Below are 24,696 nucleotides of genomic sequence, written 5' to 3'. Positions count from 1 at the left end.
GAACAAAAATATAGCTGGTTTTGGGGCAGCATGAACCATAATGGCATCAGTGGGCGTGTCATTAGTTTGGAAAGGAAGCAGAGCACAGCAGTGGAGAACATAATGGAAAAAGAAACATCTTGAGGAAAAAATGGAACGAAAACAAATATCTGCAATAGCAAATCAAAAGCTCAGAGGTGATCATTGTGCACCATCATTGTGCTGTCATTTATTTAGTCAGTTAGTTAGTTAGTGAGTTACTTATTCACGCAGCACACACCGAGACCTGGGTCACTGCGTTTCGTTCTTATCATGTCACATGGTTTGAATGACAATAAATCTGAGTCTGAGTCTTCTACTGTTTACTCCTGTTGTGCAAAACCCTCTGTTCATGATGTATCCTTGATTTTAGCAGTTCCATTCAAAACTGGTGAAAACGTGGGCTGGGTCACTAGCTGGCACCAGGATTCAATGGAACCGGTTCAAAAACCCATTCCCTGTTGGTTGAAGAGGGGTGTGGACGTGGAACAGTAAGTATTCATGGAATGCTGCTTAACCAATTAAATTACTGGATCAGAATTAGCTATTGTGTAACTGGTGATTAGTTAAAAACATCCATGCATGATGTTCCATCAGTTTAGGAATAAACTTAAGCCCTGGATTACATTTTCATCATTCAGAACTTGCAGTATAATCTCATGAGGCAACTTTAAAGAAAATCGAACCTTCTCAAACTCCTGAGGCGTAGCGGAGAGGAGGGTCTGCCCGCTGATCACCCACTGACGCGCTAAGTTGACGTACTGACCGAGTCCATAGTCCTCCAACCAACCACACACCTGCTCCGTGGTCCAGTTGGAGAATGGGACCGTCATGTCTCTGAGGAGTGATGGAGGACAATAATAAACCTGGAAGGTGTTTACTCAGAGAATAGCACCAGGAATCTGTTTTCATGTTCATATTAGGAGTCAGTTTCTTTCTAAGATATAAGATATATTCATTATATGAGGATTAAATATGACACATTATTTGTTAATTAATATGGTAATATAATAATGATGTCATAATAATCTCATAATATAAAATATGCATCAGTTTTACAAGAAATAAGTCAAATCTGGACTCCTACCGGACGGAGCGGGCCGAGTCAGGGGTTCGAGCCAGTCGTGGTCCAGCTGTGGCTCTCAGTCCCCCTCTCCGAAACTCAGTGGGCTCCAGATCATCGCCTGGCCCCAGACCCCCCGACTGCGTCCTCCTGATCCTAAACACAGACTCGTTCAGTGTTCAGTGACTCAGACATCTCATCTCATCTCATTATCTGTAGCCGCTTTATCCTGTTCTACAGGGTCGCAGGCAAGCTGGAGCCTATCCCAGCTGACTACGGGCGAAAGGCGGGGTACACCCTGGACAAGTCGCCAGGTCATCACAGGGCTGACACATAGACACAGACAACCATTCACACTCACATTCACACCTACGCTCAATTTAGAGTCACCAGTTAACCTAACCTGCATGTCTTTGGACTGTGGGGGAAACCGGAGCACCCGGAGGAAACCCACGCGGACACGGGGAGAACATGCAAACTCCACACAGAAAGGCCCTCGCCGGCCACGGGGCTCGAACCCGGACCTTCTTGCTGTGAGGCGACAGCGCTAACCACTCCACCACTGTGCTGCCCCACACACACATATATAATTTAATTTTAAACTAATTAAGATTATTAGCATTTAATTTATTTGTTTCTTGTTTATTACTTTTTGGTTTAATTGATCCCGAATCCAGAAGCCTGGAATTAAGATGAAAATTCCCACTTTATTTCCACATTAAAAAAATGTATTACATTCATGGTGGCATGGTGGTGTAGTGGTTAGCGCTGTCGCCTCACAGCAAGAAGGTCCGGGTTCGAGCCCCGTGGCCGGCGAGGGCCTTTCTGTGTGGAGTTTGCATGTTCTCCCCGTGTCCGCGTGGGTTTCCTCCGGGTGCTCCGGTTTCCCCCACAGTCCAAAGACATGCAGGTTAGGTTAACCGGTGACTCTAAATTGAGCGTAGGTGTGAATGTGAGTGTGAATGGTTGTCTGTGTCTATGTGTCAGCCCTGTGATGACCTGGCGACTTGTCCAGGGTGTACCCCGCCTTTCGCCCGTAGTCAGCTGGGATAGGCTCCAGCTCGCCTGCGACCCTGTAGAACAGGATAAAGCGGCTACAGATAATGGATGGATGGATGGATACATATTTACAGCATCACTTTGACAACTTTAACACAAAAAATCCACTTTCATTGTATTTATTTATTTATTTATTTGATTCTTTATTTGTTTGTTTGTTTTTTCCCACTGGAAATGTCTAAAGCATGAGAGAGAGAGAGAGAGAGAGAGAGACTGAGATTAAACTACCTGGCTATGACTAACCAGCTGTTATGCCCGTACCAATTTCAACCACAAGGGACGACTCATTAATTATTTCTCTTCTCACCCTTTGTAGAAAACTTTAATTTATTCATTCATTATTATCTTCTTTCTGCTTTTTTCTTGTGGGTCAAATCCGTGATCCTCTCACAGATTCCCAAGCCAACGTTTATTTATTTATTTGTTTAAAATTTTTTATTTCATTTTTTTGTAGTTGTGTTGAGCTTATTATTATTATTATTATTATTATTACAAGTTTGTTAGTTTGTTTACTTGTTTGTTTACTTTTTTCACATTGTCTTTCAGGGCCTCTGTACCTGAACCACCCCCAAAGTTCATACTGGAGGGGGAAAAAAGTTTTTGATTTTTTGAAAAATATGTGTGAGTCAAATAAAAACTTTAAAAATACAACAACTTTTTTTTTTCTCAAGTGCTCCAGACACTTACATTGAATGAAATGGAGATTATGTTGATGCTAAATAAATAAATAAAACGTTTTCATTCGGCTCACACTTGTATTTCTAAGGGTTCTTGTGAGCCGAGCAGGTTTCAGGGTTCTTTTAGAATCAGGCGCTCAGAGCAACACATCCACACTCACTTCCCCCACAGTTTGCGTATGCTCTTGTTGTTCTTCATGTTTTCCTGTGAGACGGGGGAATGTTCTCCTGAATCCGCACCAGACGATGTGGGTGAAGAATCGCAAGCGCTCGGGTCTTCCGTTCTCTCCGCCTTTCCTGTGGGAAAATTAAATAAAGCACATGGAGTTACTGAGGTGTGATCACAGATAGACAGTCAGCAGCGCTGTACAGGGAAGGGTGAAGGTGAGTTCACACAGAAACCAGGTGTGATGCTATCAGTGAGGCCCGTTCTGTTAGGCAACAGTTCTGAGGCTCGGCCCGTTCTGGAATATTAAATGTACTCGGTTTGTCTTTCCAGAACGTAAAAAATAGCAGGGAAAAATTGCTGAAGTAAAATTGTGTGGAATGTAAATGAGTCTGGTTTTATTATTTTTATTTATTTATTTATTTTTTAAATTCAAGCAGAAATCAAATCTAACAGCAGTAAGGGAAGATTTAGGCTCAGTTAAATCATTTAAATCACACACGAGAGTAAATACATAAAAACAATCAACAACATGGTTGATTATAATCCTAAAACAGCACGCCCTGAAGTGTTTTATTCCTCTTATGCATATATACCAGGGGTGTCAGAAGCATTTTTAATGTGGGGGGGACACACTGGCGGGGGGTCCTCCGCCAGAAAATTTTTAATTAATTAGATGCCATTTCCTGCATTCTGGTGTATTTTTAACAGGTTGTTAAACACCTAATTTTACCTACAAAAGTCACTTAATTCAATGACTATTTTAGAGACTCAACAATACGGTAAGTCCTCATTCAACTAGTCCATATATTCATCAGCCTGTTTTTAAACCCACCGCTACGCCTAAGATAATGAGATGAATGTGACATAATTTATCACCAACAATGACTTTATGGGTGCATTTTACTTTTTATTTTGTGTTTTCTATTTAGTTTTAGATGTAACACAACATGCCACTGGGCCAAGCAATAGTGACACTCAACTGTATGTTTAAAAATAAGAATATTCATAATCTCACACAATGACCAGGCATGACATGGCATCATGCAAACTTCATAACACAAAATCACACTGTGTCAAGCAACGGTGACACATAAAAAATAACTTCACACAATGGACAGGTGCAATTTTGTTCACCACCAACAGTGACTTTAGTGGGTGCGTTTTACTTTTTTCCGATTTAGCGATACTCATAACAAAAATGGCATGGCATCATGCAGTCTTCATAACACAAAATTACACTGGGTCAAGCAACGACACGTAAAAGAGAACTTCACACAATGAACAAGTGCAGTTTTGTCAACCTACATGCAATGGTGGTACTACAGTAGCATTTACAGATTAGTATAACAAATAGATTTATAGATAGAACTCCTTCTTATATTGATGCCACCACAATTTCTACCACTTCATAACTTTTATCCCCCTTTCCTTCACAATCCACCTGGAATAACATCCATCTCTCTCCATTACTTTCCTTTCTACTATTCCTTCCCCAGACACTGATTTCCCATCTTACTTTCCAGAAAACTGCCAAAGACCAGACAAAACAAGGAATCAATAAATATCATCAGAGCAGACTTGACCTCATTCTTGGCATTACAGTAAGGCAGGCCTACTGGGTTTGAATTAAATGATAGCTAACGTTAAGCTAGCTGATACATCTCCTAACATACATCTCCTATACAGTGCCCTCCACAATTATTGGCATGCCTTTCTCTCTCTCTCTCTTTTTCCTTTCAATGTGAGATGAAGCGACTTCATCAAAAGGTGGATTATTTTCTAACCCTTTTTCTAATATTTACACAGGGTGCCAATAATTCTGGAGGGCACTGTAGGTTCTATATTAATATAATGAACAATAAAACCATGAATGAAACAATAAAATAAGTTAGAATAAATATAATAAGAGTTTAGAAGAACACACTGAGGTCTTTGAAGCAAAGCGGAAGAAGAAATTACACCTGATAGCATACGGATTCTGGAGTAAAAGCTGCTCTTTGATCTGCACACTGACACATGTGCAAACATCTGGGCTGAGTTAAAGCTAAAACGCAGCTGAAACCACAGGTCCGGTTCCTCAGACTGACACAGAGAAGGAGTGAGAGGAAGGAAAACTCAGGATCCAAATAAAACCACCAACTACACGACCTGATCAAAGACGGACATAAATTTAGTGTGGAGCAACAAGTGGCTTTCATTTACCCAGAGACAAAATGAGACGAGAGGAGAGAGTACGAGAGAGAGAGTACTTTGTGTTCCTGATAGGGCTAGTGTGGACATGCCTCCAAGTCCCAACCTGATGGCTTACTGCATGCCTCCACAAACAAGGCCTGAGATCATGTGCTGAGATCTACAGAGGTTTGAGTTTCACTGCAACCTTGTCTAACGTCATATCAGAGGGATCATCACTGAATGCTCTTGGGAAGCTTATCCTAATGTATGCTATAGCCATCACAATTTGGATTTTGGTCCAACAGATCAATCATTGATGCCATCTACATTCTGCGCCAAGTGCTTGAAAAGTCAAGTAAAGCAGAAACTCTGCTGTTTATAGCCTTTGTTGATCTTAAGGCAGCATATGATTGGATACCACATGATGCCCTGATGAAGTGCCTCAAACTTTAGCTCAAACATCCCCAATTAGTAGCAGGCCTGTGTGCGCTATCTTACTTCTTGACATAGGACATGGCCTGTGCAAGGATTTGTTGTTGACGGTGGTGAAGAGGATGCGCAGTTCTCGTCCACACCGCTTTGCTCCCCACTGGGGATCCAGGTGGCAAGCAAGGGAGCAGGACAACCAGGGCTGACAGGAAGCTACACCTCCAATTATGGTTCCCAGGAGGATGGGGGTACAGTGCCTTGCAAAAGTATTCATCCCCCTTGGTATTTGTCCTGTTTTGTTGCATTACAAGCTGGAATTACAGTGGTGCTTGAAAGTTTGTGAACCCTTTAGAATTTTCTATATTTCTGCTAAAATATGACCTAAAACATCATCAGATTTTCACACTAGTCCTAAAAGTAGATAAAGAGAGCCCAGTTAAACAAATGAGACAAAAATATTATACTTGGTCATTTATTTATTGAGGAAAATGATCCAATATTACATATCTGTGAGTGGCAAAAGTATGTGAACCTCTAGGATTTGCAGTTAATTTGAAGGTGAAATTAGACTCAGGTGTTTTCAATCAATGGGATGACAATCAGGTGCGAGTGGGCACCCTGTTTTATTTAAAGAACAGGGATCTATCAAAGTCTGATCTTCACAACACATGTTTGTGGAAGTGTATCATGGCACGAACAAAGGAGATTTCTGAGGACCTCAGAAAAAGCGTTGTTGATGCTCATCAGGCTGGGAAAGGTTACAAAACCATCTCTAAAGAGTTTGGACTCCACCAATCCACAGTCAGACAGATTGTGTACAAATGGAGGAAATTCAAGACCATTGTTACCCTCCCCAGGAGTTGTCGACCAACAAAGATCACTCCAAGAGCAAGGCGTATAATAGTCGGCGAGGTCACAAAGAGCCCAGGGTAACTTCTAAGCAACTGAAGGCCTCTCTCACATTGGCTAATGTTAATGTTCATGAGTCCACCATCAGGAGAACACTGAACAACAATGGTGTGCATGGCAGGGTTGCAAGGACAAAGCCACTGCTCTCCAAAAAGAACATTGCTGCTCGTCTGAAGTTTGCTAAAGATCACGTGGACAAGCCAGAAGGCTATTGGAAAATGTTTTGTGGATGAATGAGACCAAAGTATAACTTTTTGGTTTAAATAAGAAGTGTTATGTTTGGAGAAAGGAAAACACTGCATTCCAGCATAAGAACCTTATCCCATCTGTGAAACATGGTGGTGGTAGTATCATGGTTTGGGCCTGTTTTGCTGCATCTGGGCCAGGATGGCTTGCCATCATTGATGGAACAATGAATTCTGAATTATACCAGTGAATTCTAAAGGAAAATGTCAGGACATCTGTCCATGAACTGAATCTCAAGAGAAGGTGTGTCATGCAGCAAGACAACGACCCTAAGCACACAAGTCGTTCTACCAAAGAATGATTAAAGAAGAATAAAGTGAATGTTTTGGAATGGCCAAGTCAAAGTCCTGGCCTTAATCCAATCGAAATGTTGTGGAAGGACCTGAAGTGAGCAGTTCATGTGAGGAAACCCACCAGCATCCCAGAGTTGAAGCTGTTCTGTACGGAGGAACGGGCTAAAATTCCTCCAAGCCGGTGTGCAGGACTGATCAACAGTTACCGCAAACGTTTAGTTGCAGTTATTGCTGCACAAGGGGGTCACACCAGATACTGAAAGCAAAGGTTCACATACTTTTGCCACTCACAGATATGTAATATTGGATCATTTTCCTCAATAAATAAATGACCAAGTATAATATTTTTGTCTCATTTGTTTAACTGGGTTCTCTTTATCTACTTTTAGGACTTGTGTGAAAATCTGATGATGTTTTAAGTCATATTTATGCAGAAATACAGAAAATTCTAAAGGGTTCACAAACTTTCAAGCACCACTGTAAAATGGATTTTTGGAGGATTAGCACCATTTGATTTACACAACATGCCGACCACTTTAAAGGTGCACATTTTTTTTTTCTTATTGTGACACAAACAATAATTAAGATGAAAAAACAGGAATCTGGAGTGTGCATAAGTACTCCCCCCCCAAAAAAAAAAAAATCAATACTTTATAGAGCCACCTTTTGCTACAATTACAGCTGCAAGCCTCTTGGGGTATGTCTCTATTAGCTTAGCACATCTAGCCACTGGGATTTTTGTCCATTCCTCAAGGCAAAACTGCTCCAACTCCTTCAGGTTAGATGGGTTGTGTTGGTGTACAGCAATCTTCAAGTTATGTCACAGATTCTCAATTGGATTGAGGTCTGAGCTTTGACTAGGCCATTCCAAGACATTTAAATGTTTCCCTTTAAACCACTCTAGTGTAGCTTTAGCAGTACATTTAGGGTCATTGTCCTGCTAGACCATGAACCTTCGTCCCAGTCTCAAACCTCTGACTCGAACAGGTTTTCTTCAAGAATTGCCCTGTATTTAGCACCATCCATCTTTCCTCCAGTCCTGACCAGCTTTCCTGTCCCTGCAGATGAAAAACATCCCCACAGCATGATGCTGCCACCACCATGCTTCGTTGTAAGGATGGTGTTCTCAGGGTGTTGGGTTTGCTCCACACATGGCATTTCCGATGCTGGCCAAATAGTTCAATTTCTGTCTCATTTGACCAGAGAATCTTCTTCCATGTGTTTGGGGAGTCTGCCACATGCTGTTGGACAAACTCCAAATGTGATTTTTTTTTTTAAGCAATGAATTTTTTTGGCCACTCTTCCATAAATCCCCACTCTGTAAAGTGTATGGCTTAAAGTGGTTCTATGGACAGATACTCCCTTCTCCGCTGTGGATCTTTGCATCTCCCTCAGGATTATTGTTGGTGTCTTGGTTGCATCTCTGATTAATGTCCTCCTTGCCTGGTCTGTGAGTTTTGGTGGGCGGGGCCTTCTCTTGTCAGGTTTGTAGTGGTGCCATATTCTTTCCATTTTGCTATAATGGATTTAATGGAGCTCCGTGGGATATTCAAAGTTTGGGATATTTTTTTATGACTCAAATCTGATCTATACTTCTCCACAACTTTGTCTCTGACCTGTTTGGAGGCTCCTTGGTTTTCATGTTGCTTGCTTAGTCATGTTGCAGAGTCAGGGTCCTTCCAGAACAGGTTGATTTATACAGAAATCATGTGGCAGATCATGTGACACTTTGATTGCACAGAGGTGGATCTTAGTCAACTAATTATGTGACTTATGAAGTTAATTGGTTGGACCAGCTCTTATTTAGGTGTTTCATACGAAAGGGAGTTAATACTTATGCACACTCCAGATTTCTGTTTTTTCATCTTAATTATTGTTTGTGTCACAAAAAAATGTGCACCTTTAAAGTGGTAGGCATGTTGTGTAAATCGAATGGTGCTAACCCTCCAAAAATTCATTTTAATTCCAGCTTGTAATGCAACAAAACAGTAGAAACACCAAGGGGGGATGAATACTTTTGCAAGGCACTGTATTTGCCTGCATTGGCCACAAGACTCGCCAGAGTGTTTGGACCACCTGGCTGTCAGCCTGTGTTCACCCTTCCACCAGTGATTCCAGGAACCAGCACAAAAGCCTGTATTAAAGGGACAACCTGTCTGTTTGAGACACTAGTCAGGTAAGTGTAGTTAAGGTGCCTTGGAATCTCTGTCTATTTTCAATCTCTGTATGGACTCTGTGGTCAGAGTTGCACATCATGAGGTGGTGAAGGTGGTCCCACAGGCAGGCTTCAAAATAAAGTACTGCATCCCAAACAAGTCTGTGAAGGTTCTCAGTCATCCAGGTCATCGCAAACCATAAGCACTAAAGAAGGCAACTGGACTTGCTTGAAATCCTTGAAGACATTTCACCTCTCATCCAAAAGGCTTCTTCAGTTCTGTCTGACTAATGGGGAGTCAGATACTTGCAATACCTGGAACTCCCCACTAGTCAGACAGAACTGAAGAAGCCTTGTGGATGAGAGGTGAAACATCTTCAAGGATTTCAAGCAAGTCCAGTTGCCTTCTTTAGCACCTATGACATCCCAAACAAGGTATCACCAAAGGAACTTCACAGGAAAGCACAAGCGACAGGCGAGAATTGGATAAGGCCATGGCCTAAAGGTTAGAGAAGCAGATTTGGGACTTCACCTCATGCTTCACCTTATCCAGGATTTCCATAATATATTAGTGAAAAAGTGTGATTAAGACCCAAGACAGATAAACTAGCACACAGTTTATAAGAATCATTGAAGCTCATACTCTGGTTCACGTCTCCATCCTGGTTGCCTTCTGGAGACCTCGGCTCCGAGTCATCGCTTTTATTACCATCTATCAGCGTGCATTTCCCGTTCTCCAGTTTGGACTGAGAACCCTGTTTATGGGAGAAAACAAAGCAAACAGTAATCCTGAGACAGTTAATCTGACAGCACTGACATGATCATCCGAGTGAAACGTGAACTCGGTTGATGTTTGGATTGAGATTAAAACTTAATCAGTGTGTCACAAGTGTCATTAGTGTACCTCGTCTGAGCAGGCAGGTTCTACAGGAGTCCCGATTGCAGGCTACAGGAGTGAAACAAGATCAGAAATATAATTAGTTTAGAAACTAAAGAGGGAATTATAGCCATCATACAGTAACTACAGTTCACAATCGGAGACATTACACAACCCAAACTGCTGAATATTTAAGGCCATAGCTGAGAAAATGTCACCAGTATGATACTGTATATTGCCTCAAAATAGTTAAGCATTAACTTCAGGTTTTTGTTTTAAGCCGGATCTCTATCCATTGTGTGCAGCACAGTAGGTGTGATGATGCTGTTATAGAAAATTAATCAACAGCATTGTGGTATTGAGGTTTTTCACCTGACGTCGCAGGGTCACGTGACGCCCCGGTGTCCGCCATTTTGAAGGTCAAGCTAGCTAATGTCAACAACAGTAGCTAGTATGTTACTGTAGCAATGTTTACGTTCAGTCATTTGGATGACTGTTAAAACCTTTCAGTCTCAAGTTTTTCCTTTACTGTATTTACTAGTTTACTGTAATTATGATCCGGCAGCTATTTACACCGGATCCAGTGTAAATAGCTGCCGGAGCCGACGTCCCAGCCTGCCCGAGCGCGCTAGCTCCCAGCCTGCCCGAGCGCGCTGGCTCTGGCAAGCTCGGACGTCGGCTCCGGCAGCTATTTACACTGGATCTGGTGTAAATAGCTGCCGGATCATAATTACAGTAAACTAGTAAATACAGTAAAGGAAAAACTTGAGACTGAAAGGTTTTAACAGTCATCCAAATGACTGAACGTAAACATTGCTACAGTAACATACTAGCTACTATGTTGTTGACATTAGCTAGTGCTAACAGCTAGCTGCTAGTACACTGCTACAACACAGACACCGACCCTAATAATACAGTTCTTGGTCATTGCCTGGTAACAGCAAATTTATAACGGGCCATGTCTCAACAGACTAAGAAGTTATTTCAATGACATTTAATAACATTTTGTTTATCCTGAGGACCGAAAGTAAATGAAAATGTGAACAAACCTTAGCTGTAATAAGATGGCGACCACCGGCTCCAGGGACGACCCGCTGATGTAGGCATGTTACCCAGCCTGACACAAAATATTTGTAGGCATCCAAACTCTTATACGCTTTCAGATCAATACCTGTGTATGGCGATGGGTTTTTAACGACATAGGTATACAGATCATGTGGGCCGAAGTCAGGTAAAGACGAGGGCTTCGTGTACTTCCGTACGTCAGTGAACAATCCTGGTGGAAGCAGGTAAACGTCGTTCTCTAAGCCTGCTAACCTCAATTTTTGCAAATACCTCTCCCTCTGCTCGCCCTGTAAATGCCCTACGTTGCTGGATAGTGAAGGTGTTTTCTGCATCTCGCTCCTTTTTCTTTTATGTTTTTCGTTTGTCGCCTTCCTCGCATTCAAACTGATTCGAGCCGTGACGTCCAAAATGGCAGCATCACATGACTTGGTCACGTGGGTGAAAAACCTCAATAAAGTTACCTAATTCCAGTGTATGGTAATCAGACTTACTGTATATAATACAGATACATTGGACAGAGATTCTTTCTTTCTTGTGAATAAAAAAGACAAACCTTTTGTGTCACTTCATTTTTCAGATCTTCCTGGCTGCTGGACAGATTTCTTGGCTGTGACCTGAGAGGACAAATGTCTTCTTGTTAGTACAGAACACTTCGCATGAGCAATAAGAGAGGTAAAATAGAGGTTGTCATACCTGGATTCTGTTTCCTTCTGATCAGATATTTTGGATGCAAGAAGTGGAGAGGATGCACCAGATGCCATCTAAAAACAAGATCAACTGTGAGCTACTGCTCATTTACGTATCCCCCCGCTCTTGCTTATATCAGAATGCAAGCAGTCAAAGGAACAGGACACTTATTATGAATGTTGACTTCAACATTGGTGTAGATGACGCTGTCATCTACCTGCTACACCGGTCACTTTTACACCTGGAGGGCACTGGGAGCATGGTGAGAGTCATGTTCTTTGACTTCTCCAGTGCTTTCAACACGATCCAGCCATCACTGCTTAGGGGGAAGCTGGAGGGAGCTGGTGTCAACTACCACCTGGCTGCACGGATCATCGACTACCTCGTTAACAAGCCGCAGTATGTGAGGCTCCGCGACTGTGTGTCTGATGTGGTAGTCTGCAGCACGGGGGCTCCACAGGGTACAGTGCTCTCACCTTTCCTCTTTACACTTTACACATCTGACTTCAGCTACAACATGGACAGCTGCCACCTCCAGAAGTTCTCTGATGATACAGCCATCGTTGGACGTGTCTCAGAGGGGGACGATCTGGAGTACAGAGAGGTCATCAACAACTTTGTCACCTGGTGCGAACTGAACCACCTGCGCATCAATGCCAGCAAGACAAAGGAGGTGGTGATCGATTTCAGAAGGACGGCTCCTCAAATTGCACCAGTGAACATCCAGGGTTTGGACATTGAGATCGTGGAGGAGTACAAATACCTGGGTGTTCACCTCAACAACAAACTGGACTGGACAAACAACACAGATGTCCTGTACAAGAAGGGCCAAAGTCGTCTCCACCTGTTGAGAAGACTGAGGTCTTTTGGTGTGTGCAGGACACTGCTTAGGACTTTTTATGACTCTGTGGTGGCATCAGCGATTTTCTACGCTGTGGAAGTTCAGAGAGGGACAGGAAGGAACTTAATGAACTGGTCAGAAGGGCTGGCTCAGTCTTGGACTGTCCTCTGGACTCCATTGAGGTGGTGGGTGAGAGGAGGATGTTAGCCAAGCTGACCTCAATCATGGATAACCCCTCTCACCCCCTACATGAGGCTGTGGGGGCTTTAAGCAGCTCGTTTAGTAGTAGACTGCTATACCCACGGTGTAAGAAGGAGAGATACCGCAGGTCATTCATACCTACTGCTGTCAGACTGTATAACATCCACAACTTGTAACATAGCACCAATAACCTGTTTGTCGGTTTAATTTGCACTACTTCACCACTACTACCTCTACCTCATCGATGCAATTATTATGTGCAATAATATAGGTCTTAAATTATTTTTTACATACTTTTATTTATATATATATGTGTGTGTGTGTGTGTGTATTACACACAGAGTCTACCTGTAATGTGCATTTTTTTTTCCGAGCCTCTCAATAAGGCAATATTTCTATACTTTTCAAGGTAGATAATGCAAATAGCCCTCTGTATTTAATCTTTCGTTTGTCTAATTTTTATTTCAGTTTTTATTTGTTATCTGTATGGCATTTTCTTGATACTGTAACACGTGAATTTCCCCGATGTGGGATCAATAAAGTGAATCTAATCTAATCTAACAAATAATTAAACAAGTAAGTAAAGAGCGGTGTCTCTCCCCAGGGATTTCAAATAGCATCCTGGTAAACTGTCATTTTGAAATAGCGCTTTGCTTCTTGAAATAGCGTCAAAATCCACCCTATATGTTTGGTAAATACATTCAGTCAGTAAACAGGAAGTCGATGTGTGACAGACCTGAAAACAGTACACACGGTATAGAACCCCAAGCTGAAGCTCGGTACCAAATATCAAGCAGTTGTGATTTGTAGTTGCTGAGAAAAGTGTTATGAAAATTTTGTAAATCCACGCTATATGTTTGGTAAATACATTCAGTCGGTATACAGGAAGTCGATGTGTGACAGACCTGAGAATGGTATACACAGTGTAGAACCCCAAGCTGAAGTTTGGTACCAATTGCCTATGATTTGTGGTTGCTGAGAAAAAGGGTGTTTTGGATGGACGGAAATATGGACGGACGGATGGATGGACAAAGGTAAACCAGTATAACCCCCCCCCCTCGGAGCAGAGGTATAAAAAGACAGATACTGTAAATAAGCATTAGGTTGTGACGAAGCATTTCCATGTAACCATAAACACGGTATACAGAATACTGTACCTCTGAGTTAGCTTTTATAGTGAGAGCTTTGGTCTTCACTGATGCACTTTGCTCTTCTTCCTCACTGCTGCCCTGCAGCGCTGCCATTTCTGAGGATGATTAGTAAAATGATTTTAAAAATTAATACATTTGCCGTGTAATGTAATCATAGTTGTCAGGATTTGACATCTGGCACAAAGCATTCGATGATTTACAAAAAAAAAAAAATTAATTGCTGAATTCTGCTTTGGGTTCTTATTGTGCTGGCAGGTGGAAGCCATGGCCTAATGGTTAGGGTCCAACCAGTTGTTGCTTTAGGACCAAAAGGTTGCTTGTTTGATTCCTTGGACTAGCAGGAGTGGCTGAAGTACCCTTGAGCAAGGCGCTTAGCCCCCAAGTGCTCCCCAGGCTGCTCTGGATATGTTGTATGTCATTCTGGATAAGCGTGTCTGCTAAATGCCATGAATGTAATGCAAAGGTGAGTTTTTATCTTCAGCTGTAAGAGACTCCTGCAGGTGTTGTGCCACAATAGATTGAAATTTGGAGTCGAACCCTAACCCTAACCCAATTATTTATTCTGTCTTAACTACATCCTCAGTCCCAGCTAAAGAGAAGCAGAACCACAGCATGATGCTGACACCACCATGATTCACTGTGGTGTTCTTTGGGTGATAAGCTGGCTTGCTTTTGCACCAAACATATAGTTTAGAAGTTTACCCAGAAAGTTCTACCCTGGTCTCAACAGACCATAAAACATTTTGCCAGATGGATTTGTGAGGGGTGGCACAGTGGTGTAGTGGTTAGCACTGTCGCCTCACAGCAAGAAGGTCCGGGTTCAAGCCCCGTGGCTGACGAGGGCCTTTCTGTGTGGAGTTTGTATGTTCTCCCCGTGTCCGCATGGGTTTCCTCCGGGTGCTCCGGTTTCCCCCACAGTCCAAAGACATGCAGGTTAGGTTAACTGGTGACTCTAAATTGAGCGTAGGTGTGAATGTGAGTGTGAATGGTTGTCTGTGTCTATGTGTCAGCCCTGTGATGACCTGGCGACTTGTCCAGGGTGTACCCCGCCTTTCGCCCGTAGTCAGCTGGGATAGGCTCCAGCTTGCCTGCGACCCTGTAGAAGGATAAAGCGGCTAGAGATAATGAGATGAGATGAGATGTTATTCCATAGTTTCTCTAGCCCTTTATTTTCCTGTTTTTTTTTCTTTTGTCCTACATTTTTTAATTGATTTTGTTGTTGTTGTTGTTATTATCACATTAAAGGTAGGAAAAGATGTGATATGATTTATCATGGTTTAATTTTTAACGTCACAAAAACCTGTAAATGTAATGTTGGAAGTGTCAACTTTTTATATCCACTCATGAGTTGCCTTTTATGGGAAATGGCCACAGGTCTGTTTCTTTGGGGGAGGAGTTTATTTCAGGGCCAGAAAAACAAACAAACAACAACAAAAAGTCTGAATTGAAGAAACTAGTCACATCTGCTGAATCCAGTCTCATTTCTTTGAGACAGTTTATAAATTATGCACTTCAAATGTATAAATAATCCAATTTAACACTTTAAAAAGGTCACCAACTGCACCTTTAAAGTTTATTTTTTTGTAAATTATCTTAACCCTGTTAACTCTTTGAAGCTGTCAGTGGGTCCAGACTTACTTTTCTCAATACACATCTTTCTATATTAAATCCTAATTAAGGCATGAGTCTGAATGACATTATTAAATGATTTATACTGTGCTTCAAGGTTAACAGCTGAATAATAATGAGTGTGTAAAATGTTCAAGCTAGTGTAAGATAGCTCAAAATGCTCACGTTGAAACAAGGCCTTGCCATCTCGAAACTGTCTGCAGTGGCTCAGGAGAAGAGAAAGCTCCTCTATACGCCGATCCTGTGCAATAAATACAGAAAAAAGTAAGCAAGTAAGAAGGTAAATAAATAGCTCGCTAAAGACAATGTGACTGATATACAGAGTTAGTTTATAAGTCACAATATATCATATTTGGTTGATTGGTTAAAAGGCGCTGATTCGTTTTCTCTAGCAGGAAGGGTTATATGATAGGTGACACAGGTTTATATTAATGCATGTGTATATTATTACGTTATTGTTTCATTAGCAGCAGCTAATTCACAGGGACTTGTGCATAGGACATGCCACATAAACAGACTTTGTGTGTAAAATTTCTTGAAAATAGTAATTAATTACTTATGGAAGGAGTCTCCAGGATCAGCACTTTGGAACAGTCAGAAGTAAAGTCTTTGAGATTTCTTATATTCAAGAAAAAAGACTCTCCGTAAAGTGACAAGCTGCGATTTTTAATGACAGCTGCATATTGCTGTTATAATGGACGTAAGAACAGGAAGTGATGTGTTTCATGGACGTTCCACAACATTACATTTAGCCATAAACAGATAAAACAGATATGCTGTTGTTGTTTTTTTTTTTTTTTCAAAAAGTTAAATTGTCATTGCTGTGCTGTGGTGTAAAAGGAATAAAACACTTCATGTTACAAGAAAATTATTAACTTCAAAACCTTCTTTTGGTACTTTATTACACTAAACTTTTTTTTTTCGTTTCCGTTTCCGGTTGAGAGTACGTCGTGCGCGTTCTGGCTGCCGCTTCTCACCAGAACTTTTTTTTTAATTTCTTTTTCTATTTTCTTTTTTTTTTCTGTGTGTTTGTGTAGTTTGATGTTTTGTCCGCTGGTTGTGGTGTAGCTCCGGACCTAGTTTTGGGCGCCGGTTCCCTCCAGGCCTTGGTTCGCTGTGGGCGATGCCTGTGCTCCCAGCTATGGACTGCAGTGAGCTCGTTGCTCATTTTACATCATGGTTGTCCAGCGCTCTGTGCTTTAACGCTTGGCGTGATGTTCCGAGCGATGTTGTTCGGTGGTGTCGCGGTGGCTGTGCAGGCGGTTTGGGACACATCAGCGCTCTGCGTGGCGGAGCTTCTCTGCTTGCTTTGTGGATCCACGGTGTGGTGTTCGAGCAATGTTACTGACGGTGTCACGGCGGCGGTGCTGGAGATGTGGGACTCGTTTTCGTGCGCCTTTTGGTGGGACTGTGGCTGCTACACCACGGGAATTACATCCTGACCCCTACTTGGTGGACTTTTTTTTTTAATTATTAATTTTTTTTTTCCTTGTCTATAATTGTAAAGCGTCCTTGGGTTTCTTGAAAGGTGCTATACAAATTTAACTTATTATTATTATTATTATTATTATTATTATTATTATTATAAACTGTTGTTGATTATTTTCCCAACACAAGGTGCTTTGTCCCTTACATACATAACTATCCTTTGTATTATATTTCTGATACATAGAAAAAAAATAGAAAACCTTAAAGTTTCCGTGCATAACGCAATATTTCCGTATCAAAAAAGATTTAAAGGAGAACCTTTTGAGGAACCATAATTCATCCAAATAACCCTTAAAGAACCTTTCTGAGAGTATGGATGATATCAAAGAAATGTGAAAGCTCCCAGTGTCTCTCTCTCAACACTTTAGCAGTCATGGAAAGTATCCGAGTGCTTTATGAGGGTTATGCAATCTGTTAGATTATCTGAAAATAATCTTCCTCACCCTGATGATTTAGAACACGGTACATGGCAGCGCAGTTAAATGGAACATTGGCTAAATTGCAGAGTTGAGATCTGGCAGCAAGTTCAGAGAACTGGGTGTGTTTTTGAAGCAATTCCCTCAAGCAGACCCTGCCACGTCTCGCTTACTGCAAACACATGACGGGTTTTGGCACAGACCCACACCTTTAAGTGTGGACTGAAGGAACCAGTTTTAGCTGGGGTTCTGTAAATATCTCATGCTGTCTGAGTCCATAGACGGGAACAGGAGGTCCTGTGTGCTCAAAGTGGTTTCTATTTACTCCTTCCACATGTCAGGATGAGGTGGCGTGAGGGATTAGAGACAAGCGACAACACTCAGAATGTGTAATGTGAAGAATATTAAGGATACTTTAGCTGGTTAATGGTTCTACCTTTCTAAAGGGGTCTTAGGCCCTGTCCACACGGCAACGGATTCAGGTGAATCTGATAAAATTGTTTATTGTTTCGGCCTGGCGTCCACACGGCACCGGCGTTTTGGGTGCCCCAAAACGAAATCTTTTGAGAACGGGTTCCAGAGTGGAAAGATCTGGCAACGGCACCGTTGCGAAGTCGTCTGGATGAGTAGAATGGATTTGTTTACGATGACGTCACAACCACATGTGCTTCACGCCGGGTAGAAGTGTAACGAACTCGATGCGAGTTGTCAACAAATCCTATAACTTGGTTCATGAAACGCGTTTACAAAATATTTTCACTGTGAATATTTATTGTGTAATGGTGCAAAGTGAGAGAGAGAGAGAGAGAGATAGAGAGAGAGAGAGAATAGCCCTTAGGGCAGAGTCAATCCCGCCAGCAAAAATAGGGAAAAAAGGAGCGATCTCACCTCTTCAGATGTTGGTTTAAGTCCTACAATACATTCCTCAAAAAGGGCGTAGAAGAACAAATTAATCCATCAACGTGTAGCATTCAATTTATTCCGGACCATTAAAGACGCCGCCTTCCGCGTAGAATCATACGTCATCCTCGCCGCCATATTGGATGGGGCAAAGCGGAGAATAAAGATGCCTCATTCATGTGCTGCGTTTAACTGTACCAACAGGTTTGCCGTCCAAACGAGATCACATGGTATTACCTTTCACAGGTGAGACTGGAAAAATACTTTTCATTGTATTTGGTCATTATAATGTAATTTTACGAACAGATTTTTCTGACTTTGTGGCTAATATGAAGTCTCGCGCATAATAGTTTATGCGCATGCATCCTTACTTCTTCTATTGTTCTGGTGTCTCCGATGGGACCATCTTACAGCGCACGTAGAGGTGTGGCATGTGTATTGCATCGTTTTCAGCAAGCGTTGCGTTGCCATATGTACCTGATATTTTACTGATCCGTTGCCCATGTGGACGCGATATTTTTTTTTTAAATCTCGTTGCCATTGTCGTGTGGATGTAGCCTTACATGGATCCAGTTATAAAAGTGAAGCCATCAATTGCAGAGTTCGGAAACAAACTGGAATCCTTTTAGACACTCTTCAGACTTAATAAACTCTTCAGTCTTAATAGTCCTATTGTTAATCCTACAACTGACTGCTTTCCTATCTCTGATCTGAGGAGAACTCTTTTAGAAGAATAAGAACTAAACTGTCCAATGGCAAGACTGTCCAAGACACTTTAGCTGAAGTTTCTAGACAGGTGACAGGTTCTCTGTTCTAGGTAGAAGAAAATAATCACCAATAATTTTCAATCTGTACCACACACTTACCCAGTGGTTCTTCATGAATTACCCAGTGGTTCTTCACTTACCCACTTACCACATACACTGTTATAAAAGAGTTCTTCAAGGAGTATTAAGGCTTCATAGCTTCAAAAAAGTCCTACTTGGAATCATTTCTGATAGTAAACCACATTGATGTATGGCTGTACATAAAATTGTAAGGGTCCCAAGTCAAACCTGTTTTTGAAAGCGAAGGACATTTCAGAGTTTGATGTAGAGTTCTCCAATAACCCTTTTCCACCAAGGCCTTTCAAGGCATTCCTTAACTCAAGCCAATTCTTCTTTCCTTGGTTCTCAGTCAGGAAAACTGGCTCAAGAACAGCACCAACACTTTGCTGGTCTAGTATCAATAAATGCTTAAGTCAGGGGCTGGGGGCAGGATTATCTTGACCAACAAGAGCAACTAAAATTTTGTGATCACCATTTAATAATAATAATAATAATAATAATAATAATGATAATAATAATAAACAGGTAGTGTAGTGTCTAGACTACCTAATCCATTAGTCCACCATCGTTGTTGTTGTGCTTGGTGGTAGCATTGCTGGGAAAGCAGAGATGTCTACAGTAATGCAATGGAAAGGTAAACTGGTTCATTGAAGGTTTGCAAGTTGAACCAGCTCTAGCACCAGCCCAGAACGTGCGCCTAGTTGGAGGAAAGGAGCTATTCTCCTTGAATGACAAATGAAGAACCTTTAAACATGATTTTTAATGAAACTATCTAGACCACACTAAATTTCTAACAAATTACTCTTTATATATTATTTTAATTCTGATCCCAGGGATGTTCTTTACCTTTTCATCATTGGCTGCAATTAGTAATTCCATTCCGGCTTTTAATTTTAGAAGCTCCTGATCTGCAAAGACAAAAGGAAACAAACATGTTTACTATATAAAAAGTCTTCTAGAGCAAGAACAGAAAAAAAAATGTGAATGTGCGCTTTCACTATTTTCTGGATTTCAGTCCAGGTTTTTGTTTTTTGTTTTACATGCAGTTGACAAAGGCAGGAAAGGCAAAGTGATGCTGTGACAAATGTGGATTGACCTGGGGACAAAGTCACATTCCTATCTGATTTTGTCTCCATACTTGGCCTATCTGTCACATTTTGTCCCTTTTTGCTCGCCATATTCCTCTTCTTATTGCCAGTTTCCATAGTAGATAATTAATCCCACCTGTTTCCTGATAGCCCTGTCTGGTTATAGTTTTAAATTTCCCATGTTTTCCTTGTGTTGTGTTTGAGAAAGTACGATTTTGGAAATGCTGCAATCTTGTGCCATAGAATAGCCACTCTTGGTATCAAGGTTTGATCCTGATAGATTTCCTCCACATAAGAATTCAACTGTAAATGCACCCATGACCTTTTGAAATAAATATAAATTTAATTGCTTAAATCACTTCAGAAGGAAGTCTGAGAAAAATATGTATTGAGAACTGTTTTGTAAATCTAATCATGCCCCATACCAAAGGAATTCTCCTGTACATCCCCACAGACACTCAACCAATCCCTGCAAGAGGAACTGTGGCCAATATTGCCTGATCGCAAAGGAATTCTGACAGGTCCTACCCCTTTACAAAGGAATTCTAACAAATCCTGCCTGATCTCCAAGGAATTTTTACCAATCCTGCCTGATTTCAAAGGAATTCTAATCAGGCCTGCCCCCTTCCAAAGGAACTCTGACCAATCCTGCCTGATTTCAAAGGAATTCTGACCAGTCCTGCCCCCTTCCAAATGAATTCTAACCAGTTTTGCCCTCTTCCAAAGGAATATTCTTGCAGAATATCAAAGGGATTTTGATAATTCCTGCACCCTTCCAAAGGAATTCTGGCCAATCCTGCATGATCTCAAAGGAATTCTCAACACTCCCACTTGCTTTTTGAAGATTTCTAACCAAGCCTGCCAATTCTCAAAGGAACTCTGAAGAATCCCACCTGCTCATGAAGGAATTCTGACCTATTATGCCTGTTCCCAAAGAAATTTGACCAGTCCATGCTGCCCTCAAATGACTTCTGACCGATCCTGCCCACTTCCACAGACATTCTTGACCAACCTTGCTTGCTAATGAAGGAATTCTGACCAGTCCTGCAAAACAGTTCTTAAAGGAATGGAATAAGACCATGTGCATCATAGGATAGGATGTGATGTACCTTAAGCAGGAGACAAATAATCATTTCTTGAAGGAACTAAGAACTCTGGTGACAGATTCTTCATTGTGTTACTATGTGATAGGTTTATAAGAAGGCATGCATTTTCTCAAACACACACCTGCATTCTTCCATTTGGAGATGCACAGAATTCTATCACATGTGAAAAAGTAAGGAAGAGAAACAACAATGGAAAGAACTGTCTTGTAAGCAACTTACCAGTCTTGTATGTACATATATTTCTGTAAGCGTGTGTTAGTGATCAGTGATGCTAAAAGTCTTACGTTTGGTGTTGAGCCTTCTCCTGTATAACTCCTCTTATGATGAGAGTTGGATAAAGAGGATACAGAGCTGTTGTTAGACACCACACAAACAATGACAGTACACACCATGCAAACATATTAAATACTGTAAATACCACACACACTCTACAGCCACCATTCAAACACTTACTGCACACACAATGCTTGAATTGAATTCCTGAATAAAATGGCTAGTTTTGATACATGGGTAAATCTTCCTTGTGGTCAATATTACCTTAATACTTTACTTACTTTAAGGGCAATGTTCTGAAAGTTAAATGAGACCTGCATAAGCCCTTCCTGACAAATGACATAAACCTACATAAACACCTACAAACACTAATTCCAACAAGTGTCCACACAAGCATTAAGGAAAGCATAATCCACACACTTATAGACAGACATCTAGTATATACAGTGGGCCAGATCACGTTATTGAACTTCTAGCTCATAGTAGGATAAGTTTGACAATTTCTTGACCATAAAAATGTTTCTAAAAAACAGGTTTCTGGTTCTGCCCAATTTAGTGCTTCTTGGTTCATTAGTAGTAACCAATCAACCTGTGAAAAAGCCATGTGTTCAGTAACAGTTGATCAAGACCACTGAGAAAAATGTTATTTATGATTCCTCATCATATTTGAAGTGCTCAAGAAAAAAAAGCCAACTCACCTCTCTCTGAACTCTCAATAGACATGGGAGTTCTGGAGAGGAGCTGGGCCTGAAGGTTCTCGATCTCCACATTCTTACACTGCAGGAGGTGCTGAAGGCCTGAGATTTCTGCCTGGAAATGAGATTTATCAATCACATCATCATGTGTGAAATGAATAGTAGTCAAAATGAAATTGTCTGTGGGCTGCACGGTGGTGTAATTGTTAGCACTGTCGCCTCACAGCAAGAAGGTTCTGGGTTTGAGCCCAGTGGCCAATGGGAGCCTTTCTGTGTGGAGTTTGCATGTTCTCCCCGTGTCTGCATGGGTTTCCTCTGGGTGCTCTGGTTTCCCACATGGTTAGATTGATTGATGGCTCTAAATTGATCCTGAGTGTGAAGTGGTGTTTGTCTCTGTGTGTCAGCCCTGCAATGACCTGGCAACTTGTCCAGGGTGTACCATAGTCAGCTGGGATAGGCTCCAGCTTGCCTGCAGCCTTGCACAGGATAAGTGGTTACAGATGATGATGACTGAGACCACTGTTAAATCAGCATTTCCCAAACTGGTCCTCAGTTAATCCAGGTGTCTTCAAACCACCTGACCATTTTACTGATGACTTTCTGTATATATAATACAGTTGTGCAAGAATATATTAGTGACAATGGTTTACCTCAAGGCAATTAGCACATTAAAGGGGTGCCATGATGAAAGGCCAGATCAAATAAAGAGCATGCTGAAATATTCATTCTGAAAGTGTATATGCCCCACTTTCCTAATCATTGCTTCTTCCAAAAGTTAAAGGAGGACTAATAAGGAGTTGGACCCTTCATTACATTCTGGGCAAGCTGCACTCCATTTCCTGATGTTGGATGAGGTTATGTTGAGACCACAGGGACATAAGAAATAGGAAAGTACTGGGAAGTACTGAATTATTTAACATTTTCTTGAACACTGGTATTTCCATAAGAATCATAAGAAACAGCCCAGATTGTGATTTTTTTCCCCATCCAACTTAATATTTGCCAAACACTGTTTTTTGACTGTTCCAGTGACTGAATTTTTTCCACTCCAGAGTCCAGGGATGAGTTTTCACCACTCTGATGTTTGACATTACAATTTGTGACCTTAGGCTTAAGTGCAGTTTCGTAGCAATGGCAAGCCTGGTGATTTAGATCCAGATGAACATGTCTTATGCCAACGGTTCATCCAAAGGCAGTTTGGAATTTAGTGGTGGATGTTCCAACAGATGGCAAGTGATTTCCACATGTTTGCATTCATTTATTTGCTTGCATTCTTGAACCAGTTGGCCTGTTGTTGCTTCTGGACATCTGCACTTCACTGAAATGGCACACTTTACCAGGGCAGCTGTAGCAACATGGAAATTTAATGGACAGAGCGCTGCAGTATATCCCGTTCTACTGTTGAGATTTTTTTTTCTTAGAGATGACAATATAGTGTATATTGGAAGACTATGAAAGGAAAACAAAGACAGCATGGCCCAAGACTTCTTGAGATTGGACTTAGAGGCTGATTAGGTCAGGGAGGTGGGAATTAAAAGCAGAATCAAGAGAGGAGTGAGGAGGTGAAGATGGTGGAAGAGTCGTAAGGACATGAGGTGGAAGAGAAACGCCAAGACGGAAGTGGCAATGAAGAAGTGAATTTGTAGAAAATGTAGAAGATGATGTGGAACAGGTGGGATTGAGGAGTTGGAAGAGAAAGGAGAAGTTAGAAGGGAGTGAGAGAGTATGGAAATGATGTAGGGAAGTCAACAAAGATATAAGCAAGGAAGGAAACATGGATGATGGAGTGAGAAGAAGTGGGGAGGAACATTACAGATGTTTTTATCCAGAGCAACACACAACAAAGTGGTACATGACACAGTTCTCCTGGAGCAGAGAGGGTTAAGGGCTCAAGGGCTCAACAGTGGCAGCTTGTCAGTGTTGGGGCTTGCTCCCATGACCTTCAGAGCAGTAACCCAGAGGCTTAACCATTGTGCCACCACTGCCCCAGGAGTTGTACAAGAGAAGAGAGAGGAGGTGAAGGTGTTCGGACTGAATGGTAGAAACTGGAACTGATGTGGAAATAAGGTTGCAACATTGGAAAGAAAGTGGATATGGATCAAAGAAAATGAGGACCTGGAAGACCAAGATCATGTAGGAGAAGTTCACTTGAAGGAGGAAATAAAAGGAGATAAAAGCAAGAAAGGAAGTGGGGATGGAGGAGTGAGAAGGTGAAGGAGGTAGTACAGGTGGAAGTGAGAATGTGGAGGAGTTAGGAGCAGA

The 24,696-nt window shown here is 41.5% G+C and overlaps 1 protein-coding gene across 4 annotated transcripts in view; it reads right to left on the bottom strand.

The window, feature by feature from the left end:
- The window catches only part of ppfibp2a (PPFIA binding protein 2a), a 64,870-nt gene that overhangs the window by 10,224 nt on the left and 29,950 nt on the right, over window positions 1-24,696 (bottom strand). For all 4 annotated transcript variants that reach the window (XM_060923198.1, XM_060923199.1, XM_060923201.1 and 1 more), the window contains 12 exons: window positions 22,438-22,549; window positions 21,751-21,783; window positions 20,119-20,180; window positions 15,807-15,882; window positions 14,019-14,107; window positions 11,826-11,893; window positions 11,686-11,746; window positions 10,095-10,136; window positions 9,834-9,945; window positions 2,979-3,114; window positions 1,106-1,237; window positions 705-855 (listed from right to left, as the gene is read on the bottom strand). In XM_060923198.1, the coding sequence (XP_060779181.1) occupies window positions 705-855; window positions 1,106-1,237; window positions 2,979-3,114; window positions 9,834-9,945; window positions 10,095-10,136; window positions 11,686-11,746; window positions 11,826-11,893; window positions 14,019-14,107; window positions 15,807-15,882; window positions 20,119-20,180; window positions 21,751-21,783; window positions 22,438-22,549 (1,074 nt within the window). The remainder of the gene's footprint in view (window positions 1-704; window positions 856-1,105; window positions 1,238-2,978; window positions 3,115-9,833; window positions 9,946-10,094; window positions 10,137-11,685; window positions 11,747-11,825; window positions 11,894-14,018; window positions 14,108-15,806; window positions 15,883-20,118; window positions 20,181-21,750; window positions 21,784-22,437; window positions 22,550-24,696) is intronic.

The sequence above is a fragment of the Neoarius graeffei genome, chromosome 6 (genome assembly GCF_027579695.1).
Source record: "Neoarius graeffei isolate fNeoGra1 chromosome 6, fNeoGra1.pri, whole genome shotgun sequence".
Taxonomy (NCBI): domain Eukaryota; kingdom Metazoa; phylum Chordata; class Actinopteri; order Siluriformes; family Ariidae; genus Neoarius; species Neoarius graeffei.
Note: the sequence above shows the minus strand (reverse complement) of the source record. Positions and strands in the feature narration are given on the sequence as shown.